General features: G+C 38.5%; 1 protein-coding gene across 1 annotated transcript; it reads left to right on the top strand.

Annotated features, from left to right (window-relative positions):
- The first annotated feature begins 1,355 nt into the window (after positions 1–1,355).
- LOC139965527 (ADP/ATP translocase 2-like) lies at positions 1,356–7,121 on the top strand. The gene is made up of 3 exons (XM_071967966.1): positions 1,356–1,679; positions 3,630–3,773; positions 5,544–7,121. The coding sequence occupies exons 1-3, from the start codon at positions 1,371–1,373 to the stop codon at positions 6,177–6,179; spliced, it is 1,089 nt and encodes a 362-aa protein (XP_071824067.1). The 5' UTR covers positions 1,356–1,370; the 3' UTR covers positions 6,180–7,121.
- Positions 7,122–10,026: the final 2,905 nt, after the last annotated feature.

Consider the following 10,026-nt stretch of genomic DNA (forward strand, 5'->3'; position numbering starts at 1 on the left):
TCTATCAATGTCATTTATATAGGCAACAAACAACACAGGACCCAAGACAAACCCTTGTGGAACACCACTAGTAACGTCCTGCCAAGAAAATGCACAGCCTATGACTAACACCCTCTGTTTCCTATTACCGAGCCAAATTCTCGACCCTAGACAGTAAATTCCCATTGGCACCCATACTCTTCACCCTATAAGTAAAAGACGCTGGTGGGGAACTTTATCGTAGGCCTTCTTGAAATCCAAGAACACAACATCTACAGACTTATTGCCTTCAGTGAGCTTGTTACATCTTCCATAAACTGAAGAATAATAGTGAGACAAGAACCTTTTTTCCACAAAAGCCATGTTGAGACATACTGTTAAAATGTAACGGTTAATTTTACATTTTTTTATGTTTTCACGAGAAGAAATGAACGAGCACAACAGTATTTTTCTATATGTTGGAGTTTCATCAAGATAAAATTTTTTTTTTAGCCTCTGAAGAAGATTCTGCTAGGATCGAAACGTCAGGCCAACTTACTTTTACACATAGTAACAAGTGTACATAACGGTAAGATTTAGATTTCACCACTTTACGGTTTTACAACGCTTAATTAACACAATACGTCTGCCAGAACACAATTGAAGTTTTAGTCAGATTTTACGACGTTTTGTCAATATCATGACAGGAAAATGCGAATCGGTATAGTTTTAGATTTAGAAAATTTCACAGGGATAGCGTATATGGTGAAACGGTAATTTTTGAGATATTTCATATTTTAAATTGGAGAGAATGGTAATCAGGAAAAAAGGGTAATTTTCAGATGTAATCGTTTCCAATGTGTGTATGTCGTCAAAATGATGTCTCTTCTATTTACCCGTAGTCCCATCGTATTGATTAGGAAAAGGCCGTTCAACATATGACGTCAGCTGACGTAACTTACCATTATAAATCACTCTTGAACATATAAGACTAAACTAACGGAGATCAAGTGGATTACTCAACGTAGTACCGGAGATTGAAGAAAAATATTTAAGGCCGTATTTATGTAGCTTTTACGTAAAACCGTTGCAATTTTGGTCATCAAATTGCATGGCTTCCGCGTTTACTTTTTTAATTGCGGAGGAATGCGATCAGACAGTTTACCCTTATGCTAATAAGTGCCGTAGAGCCAATGGCATTTTTTAATCAATAACCGTTATATTTTGTTTGGAGTTTGATAGCCTTAAAGTCAGATTTGGGGCTTTAATATTTGCTTAGGACGGCAAATTTATATAGTTATTAAAGAATAAACTCAATAATTCTTCATTTTGACCCAGCAGATGAATGAAAATACTTATACAAAATTAGTAGGTATCGTGAACAATCGATATTGTTACGCCCGTTCTACACCATGTCCTGGTTAATCACGCGCGTAGGAATAGGTAACCGGTTTACGTCACCGGCTTCACATACGTACGTATTATACTACAAACCGGTCGTAGGACCATCTCTGCAGCTAACTGTAGTGTCGCACACTGAATCTGTCAGTGGAATTTTCTTTACGTTTGTAGCACCAATACCAACGCCACGCAAAATGACGACCGCCTTTTCAAAAGAAGGAGCAATTTCCTTTGCCAAGGATCTTGCAGCCGGTGGAGTTGCAGCAGCTATATCTAAAACAGCTGTAGCACCAATCGAGAGAGTGAAATTGCTTCTTCAGGTGTGTGAGATCACTGAAAATTAACCGATAATGTCTTCAGTTCTGTGCATGTAAATCCACACGTGGAATTCATATGTTAGGCTTAGTGTACTAACGTAGAATAAGTACGAGGCAAGTACCAATAGGCTAAGTAACCATAAGCTCTTGCATGAACTAACTCAACTGGTTATCTGTCACAGTGTGTATTATGTATGGTAATCTTTACGGGAAGTTAGTTTGCAACAAAATAAAGATACCTGACTTGCTTGGATTTGGTTTGTCTACTTGGGTAGAAATATTGAATACATGTTAGTTCATGTAGAAAAATATTGAATAACGTTTTAGTTTCGAGTTGTTTCATTATTTTTAGTTCAGCGTTTCCAAAAGTCAGCTAGCCTACATAACAGAAAGTTACATCAAAATAATGAGGAAATAAAATGAAGCATGTGTTGCTCAGTGCTGTCATATTTAGGCTTGATCAAATCTTCCTTTTTGTGTGAAAAAGGAACATTAAATCTGTGAGATTGCCCTTATAGATTATGATTTTTCTTTGCTGCTTGGGAATGCTGTTCACAACAGCTTTATCTTTAGATCATAGACCAAAGATGATGGATGAGTTAGTCTCATATAATACCAAATTAATACTGATATTAAAAGTTCACCTGAACAGTAATTTTCAAGCTAGGCACAATAAGCATGAATCATTGTTAAATGAGCAGTTGTAGGTCACTTTGAGGTGAAAGGGAAGTTGTCAGATCCTGTGGAAGTGTTAGATTTGATGAACAAAGTAAGTACGTACGATAGTCATGAGAGCTGTGCGTTATAACAGCTCCCTTCTTAGTAACTTTTTTTGGGAAGCTTTTTGCTACATATGCACTGTTTAGAAAGGCACAAACTAAATGCCTGAATTTCCAATTTTTATAGAATTTCCAAAATGATTCAGTTATTTCCAGTTTTGAGTGGACTATGACTCACCATGGGGTTGTACCAGTTTACACTGTTCACTTCTACAATGAAAACCTTGCTGGAAACTTGTATGATAAACATTGTATACTTGATAATGTTATCATGGGACAAATTTTACCTCTGCTGTTTCTGACTTTCCGCAAAACATCAGCTGTCTTATTACCCAGGTTTAGAAAGTTGTCTAATGTGAATGCTCCAACCCACCCAATAAGAAGCATACTGTATATGTGCAATGGTGGCTCAGATCTTACTCTCATAAATTACCATTAATATGTGTGAAGTACAATTAAAAAATTTCATAAAGCTCATAATAACTGCTTGAGTTTCTGTTGAAACCTCATCAAAATGATTTAACATAGAGTTCTTTCTTCCGTTGTGTTAACTGAATAACAGAATAAACAAATGCATCAGATCTGTAGAAAGCTTGTTCATATTGGTCACTTCGGCCTAAATTGTGTGAAAAAGTGTGTTGCCACCTTAGTACGATCAAGATCAAACTACAGTAACTGTGTTAACAAATAGCATACTTTTTTAGAAAACTTAGGATGCCAAAAGTAACGTGATAGAGAAAATGGGGGATTGTTTTCTTTTGAACATGGGGGGGGAAGGGCAAGGGTATTTGCATAAACTGTTTAGGGCATTTATCAGTCATGTTACTGTTTATGGGATGGGGAGATGCTTCATATAGAGTGTGTACAAGACCATTGGCAAGATTTACAGTATTAGTTCAGAGAATCTATTTGCAAGTGAACTTGTTGAAGTATGTAACCACTTTTGCAGGTCATATCACTCAGCTCACCAGTCAGTAAATTTCAGCCCTGGAAGTGATTGATGTGAGATGAGTGATCGAGGTACGAAAGACAAGCAATTCGTTTTGGCGTCTGAAGTTGATTTGTCAAAACCACTTTCACCAAGCATTCAATCATCCAAATCCAAACGTGTGCAATGAAGGTGTACAAGTGGGCATCATTATAATTTGTTTCCCTGTATTCTTTTCCAATTTAGGTCCAACATGCATCCAAACAGATCACCAAAGAAATGCAATACAAAGGCATCGTTGATTGCTTCTCCCGAGTGACCAAGGAACAGGGATTCTTCTCACTATGGAGAGGAAACTTGGCCAATGTGATCAGATACTTTCCCACACAAGTGAGTATTATAGAACTTCACCACAAATAAGACGATTGTGGTTGAAAGACTATGGCCGTTGTGTCATTGGACTTTCTTTGAATGGCTTTATTGTTTTATATCTTTTGAAGAGTCTGTATGTGGGAGTTTTTGGGCAATTAGCGGCCCAAATATCTTCTGTAAGAGACAAACTAATTGCCAAGATAATGTTACATAGTCTGTGACCACATTTGCATTGGCTATTGTGGCTGAATCGGGAAAACACATCAGGATGGATGTTGTGCATATGTGATAATAGAGGTAACCAAACACTCTGTGAGATGTGTATATTACCATTCAGGCAAATCCATTCTAAACTGAACTCACTCTTTGGAAAACTTCTTTGTGTGTGTTGAAGAAGGCTTACATTTGTTATGATTGTAGAAGATTCTATTAAATGTGAATTGTCGTAGAAAGTAGGATAAATTATCAGATGTTACAGTAGTTTAGTAGTGTAGGCTATGAACCTACTCAACTATGAAATGCTAACAATTGAGTTTCTTCTTTAAAGAATTTGCTGACGTTTTGTATCCATTCATACTGGGTATATATAAACTCTTGTGAGGTTACCTATATCAAAAGTGTCCTAAAGCTTTGTAAGCAAACTGATCTTTTATGATATATGCACAAGCGTGTGGAAATATACAAGCATAGTATGCACTTCTACTGAAATAGTCTTCTGTGTACACGGCAGTTGTAGGTACAAGTATGAACAAGACTCCTATTGAAATTGGAAGAGGTCAAAGGTCACATGAGGTCAACAGACATCAAAGTCTAAAAAATCTTGTTGACATGATGCTCCAAAATTAAAGCTACAATTAATCTGTGAAATTCTCTAATGCTATGATTTTCTTTTGGTGAACATATTTTGGTCGAATTCAGTACAGTTTAGTTCTATAAAGGGGCTCTATAGGTTTGTCAACCAAACAAACCTGGCATCCAGGTAATGAAATCTGCTTCAGAATTCATACTCTTGCTTTAAATGTGCACTTAAACCTTCTTATCAGTTTTCACCCTCTTGGGCTTCAAGGGGTCAACAGGTTATCTCAAATGGGGGCAAACTGGCTCGAGGGGTCAAGCGGCTCAAATGGTGGAAAAATTGGCCAATTTCTCAAAAATATTTCAGTGTATAAACAATGTCATGTATCTCTCGACAATTATTAAAGGGATTTGCTAGCTCAAAATTGGTGAAATGTGTCTGTATTTCACATAGAAGGCTGTTCTTACTGCATATTGAATATTTTGGATTAAAAGTCTTTACATTAAAATTCTTCGTCCTGAGTGAATGACATGGTTGATGTCCACAAGGAGTTGTTGATCTCTTCTGGTTCTCACTGAATTCTTGGACAAATTTAACTCACATGCTCTACAATAGTCAGATTGTTATTTTGAATTTTGAGCAAATTGTATAGCAAGGAATCACAAATCTAATTGGCTTTCTGGTTTTTAAAGTGACTGTAGTGGAAACTCTCGAATATTTTGACTTATTATGCTACTTGGTTTTTGCTGAAATAGGGATTGCTGTTGGCAGGAGTGTAGTATTTTACTGAAACATGTTTATGAACATAGTTTGGGAACATTCTTGTTGGATACTTTATGTAGTAGATGTCATCTAATGGCTCACAGTAACAGAATCCACTTCTGTTTACATCAACCTATATGTCAGACAGAAGCTAAGTGTGCTTATGAAGAAAGGTTTTGTTTGAGTAAGTAATTTACCATATATGCTTTTCATTCTTTCTTTTCCCCCAGGCGCTCAACTTTGCTTTCAAGGACAAATACAAGCAGATTTTCCTTAGTGGTGTAGACAAAAAGCAATTCTGGCGTTACTTTGCTGGCAATCTAGCTTCTGGTGGTGCTGCTGGTGCAACGTCCCTCTGCTTTGTGTACCCACTGGATTTTGCCCGTACGAGGTTAGCCGCTGACATCGGCAAGAGCATGGCAGAACGGCAGTTCAAGGGTCTCGGTCACTGCCTGACGAGCATCTACAAGTCTGATGGTATGTCTGGTCTCTACAGAGGATTCTCCGTCTCTGTGCAAGGCATCATCATCTACCGTGCAGCTTACTTCGGGTTCTATGACACAGCCAAAGGCATGCTGCCTGACAATATTCGGGGTAACTTCTTTATTTCGTGGATGGTAGCACAGACCGTGACAACGTGCTCGGGCATCATCTCCTATCCATTTGACACCGTCAGGAGGAGGATGATGATGCAGTCTGGCAGGAAAGACATCCTCTACAAGAATACTCTGGACTGCTGGAGGAAGATCGCAAAGACTGAAGGTGGCTCGGCCTTCTTCAAGGGAGCCTTCTCCAACGTCCTTCGTGGTACTGGTGGTGCTCTTGTCCTAGTACTCTACGATGAAATTAAGAAGTTCCTTGTGTAATGTAATGACCTAGCACTTAATTAGGAGTCATTTATTGAAGGGGTAGATTGTTGGCCACCTTGGTTTAGACGTGTTGCTATGCAACCGAGACATTTGAGGAAGTAGTCGTTCATACTTTTCGAAGTGAGGTCTCTCACTCTGCGCAAATAAATGTTTGTCTAAGTGGAATTTGTACTCTACCAAAAAATGATACCTTGGCCAAGTGTTTCTCAAAATATCCTTTTATAAATGTGTGTATTCCTCTTAGAGTTGCTCTATTTATGTCAGAAAAAGATAATTTTTTTATTGGTCCATTATGAAGGATATTTTGAGGAAGAAGAAAGTTGTGAATGATTATATCTATGATTTAGTTGACATGTTACTGATTGAAGACTGATCATAATCTCAAGTTGTAAGCTAGACAAAAATATGATTATCATTATTATTATTTTTTTCAATTGTGCAGTGTTACAATAGTGATGGGGTGTGATAGGTGATGACTACTCTCACATCCGATTCTTTGGGTAGAAGATAACTTCTTGATTAATTTTCCCAAAGATACTTGACTATGTGACCAAATAAAAAATTACTGTCATAAATCTTGAAGGTGGAGTTGCAAGCAAGTGTTTGATGTGATAACGTGCACAAGGAATGCTGTAGTTGTCACTTGTTGAGAAGATTATAAATTAGTTATGAGAAACCTCTCTCTCTTTCTCCTTGTTGAGTGCAATCTGTTGTATATCATGCATTAGAAGTGAAGTTATTACAACCAACTTGTTCAGATGGAAGTTTCCTTTTTCTTAGGTTCCATGTTGATTTGTAAACAAGAGCTCAGCCTTCATTGTGCGTGATTCATCTATGCTCTGACCTCTGTAAGGTCAAAAATTCAAATGTGTATAGAAAAGTGTGTGTTTGGCATGATGATAAGCAACCCTTCAATAAATGTGTTTGACATGACTATAACCTATGGTCTGGAGTTTTATTTTGTTGCAAAAGATTTGCCATTTATGACGAGAGTTGTTTATTAATGCTATCTTCAGGGATATTACCATGGCAGACAATGGAACACTTCAAGATAAAAATGTTCAACACTGTTAATTGCAAAACCATCAAAATATCTATTGAACATTTCCAACTTTTTTTTCTGGCAAAACCGTCTCTTACTGGGCAGTGGATCACAGTGGGTGGTCTGTGATGTCATCACGGTACTGTAGATGTTCTGCCAAAACCTTACTATCCTAGTAGAGAAGTTTTAAGAAAAGTAATCCAAGTTGGAACCTGAGCACAGAAACACGATCCACTCTCAAGCCCAGTCCCCTTCGAGATCATAACTGTATGATCATGAAGATGTTACGGCGAGTCCCTTGGAAAGGGAATCGATACTACACTTAATCAGGTTGTTGAGCGATCTAGTGTTTACTGTTTACACATCTTAGCAAAATGGACATGATCGTGGGTACGGTTATGTTGAAAGTTTTAGTGATGAAACTGACCAGCAAGTAATGCAATATAACCGGTAAATTTTGCTTTAATTCTAACATGGCAGCACAAACTACGGAAGAGATTGGTGATCATATACATCTCCCACAGAAGCTAAACGACGCTCAGCTAAGTTCGTATTTGAGAATTTTTTTCGACTGGCATTATTCAGATCAGTTGATCCATTTGTGTGAATAATAAAAGCCATAGGCAGGATAACGGTGTCACTTCCTTTCCTCCGTAGTCGTAGTTTTCATTCATGAAATGATGGAAAAAAAACAACAGAAGTATTCCTCCGTTAAAATGTGGATATCACGTTTGAATTTTGCTGACCGAAAATTGCACCCATACAATAATAGAACGACCTGCAACTTGATAATAATCGACGTACTGCAGAAATCGGAATCGACTCCAACTATCTAGGTCATTTTCACATGAATTACACACAAACTGTGGAAAAGTTCAATGGTAAATCTGCAAAGTAGTTCTTTCACAGAGAATGACATGGAACTATAGAAAGCCTGAATAACGAGTAAATATTTGACTTGATCAAGTCTCCCGCCGGTGGAATTATTTTAAAAAATGCCGGGGAAATTAAGATGGAACACTGTTTTACCTACATCAAAGAGCATACTGGTCATGAATACTAAAAAGTTGAAAAACAAATTTAATGATAATTGCATATGATACGTGGATTACATTTCATCATGACTGAAAACTCTACATAAGGCCGCCCTGTTTTGGACCCTCACATGACGACAAAAATATTTTCCTGAACAACTTTGGTTCACCACCATTCAAACGTTAGAATTTATCCACATCATTTCAGCAGATTAGGACAAACGCTCTAGGAGTAGTGGCATTTTTTACATTTCAAGAAAATGACCAAATGGCAGTCATTCAAACACGGTTGCAAAAAGTGACAGAATTTCTGCAGAATCGCTATAGCTGAGCTGAAAGCTTCCGGCTGAGCTAAAAAGTTAACACCTAGAATACATCTGGGATTTCAAGAAGACAGACTAATGTCCCTTCCCAGTGGTAGAATACTTCATGTAACATATTCTCTGCCATACTGTGCAATTCCAATAAAAAATGCATTTCTCGTTTGTTAAAGCTAATAGGAAAAATACTACACGCCTATTGGTAATACAAAGGTCAAAACCATCGTGTCTGCTCTATAGGCCTATTACCAAGCATGTGTTTTGGACTTAGTATATGTTAGTAAAGCAGCATTTCTGAATAATTGGTAAGTTTTTGATACTGTGCGATGAATCAGAATACACATACGGCTCATTTTCTACACTTGTTAGTTACATTTCATTTCAGCCTAGTTGCAGGGCAGTCAAGGGCGGCGGAAGCACTTTTAATCTGGGGGGGGGGGCACCGACATCAAAGGGCACTTTGCAGAAATTCGATTGGACTGATGCAGCCTTATATTTATACACATCACTCCATCAACGCCCCCTCCCCCCCCCCCTCAAGGAAAATTTGCATACTAGCACTGCAATATCCAATGTGCAAATTGGGAAACAAGGAACAAGTTTTCTTTTGAGACAAAATGAGGTGAAATCATGCTAGTTGCTAATGTAGGAATCTCCCGAATTAGAGTTTATTTCTTGTTAATATCTTAACAAATTTTCCATTCGAAATAGCTTTGAGTTTGACCCACAGAAATTCTTTGAAAGTCAGGGGCGTAGCCAGGATTTGCAAATTAAAGTTGTATGCACGACTATCTGAGCGGAGCGCCACCATCGGTTGGCGCGGAGCGTACAAGAAAATTTTTGGTTTTACAAACCCCTCAGATGGCCGGAAACGGCCCTTCCCGAGTGTTCATTCTGGTTCCCTGGCCTCTTGCTAACTTGAGACACCTCAATTTTTATGTAGAAAAAGGGCACATTTTTAACCTGAGGAAAAGTGGGGGGGGGGGCACGTGCCCCCTGTGCCCCCCGGTTCCGCCGCCCTTGAGGGCAGTTATTTTACGACGCTATAAACCGCCACATATATGCATATATAGGCAGCGGCGTAACGCCTATGGGCTCGGACGGGGCAAACCCAGGGGCCCCTGACCAAAGGGGGCCCCCGCTGCACTGATGTACAGAACTTAGAAGAGGGGTACCCTTGTTTTTCTTTTTTTTTTTAAACGACAAGTTTTCGTTGGAAAAGAAACTATAAACGAGACAATGGACATATTTTTCTGTACGTGAATACGTTCGTCATAAATCATATGCCCCTGCAACTGCAAATCTCGTATCCTTCTTTCCGCACGACTGACTCATGAGCCTGAGGTACACACTGGAACTTGATAGGCTACGCTGGTACATATTATAGCGAAATAGCGCCTCAAATTTCAATGAATTCGCTCTCGGTCAGGGTTGCCACATGACATTGG

The sequence above is a fragment of the Apostichopus japonicus genome, chromosome 3, assembly GCF_037975245.1.
Source record: "Apostichopus japonicus isolate 1M-3 chromosome 3, ASM3797524v1, whole genome shotgun sequence".
Classification (NCBI taxonomy): Eukaryota; Metazoa; Echinodermata; class Holothuroidea; order Aspidochirotida; family Stichopodidae; genus Apostichopus; species Apostichopus japonicus.

What these genes read in the sequence shown, in the direction of transcription:
- LOC139965527 (XM_071967966.1), top strand. Translation starts at nt 1,371, where the DNA reads ATGTCCTGGTTAATCACGCGCGTAGGAATAGGTAACCGGTTTACGTCA. An exon ending in GAGTGAAATTGCTTCTTCAG is followed by an intron (nt 1,680 to 3,629) that starts GTGTGTGAGATC and finishes TTTCCAATTTAG; the next exon opens with GTCCAACATGCATCCAAACA. An exon ending in TCAGATACTTTCCCACACAA is followed by an intron (nt 3,774 to 5,543) that starts GTGAGTATTATA and finishes CTTTTCCCCCAG; the next exon opens with GCGCTCAACTTTGCTTTCAA.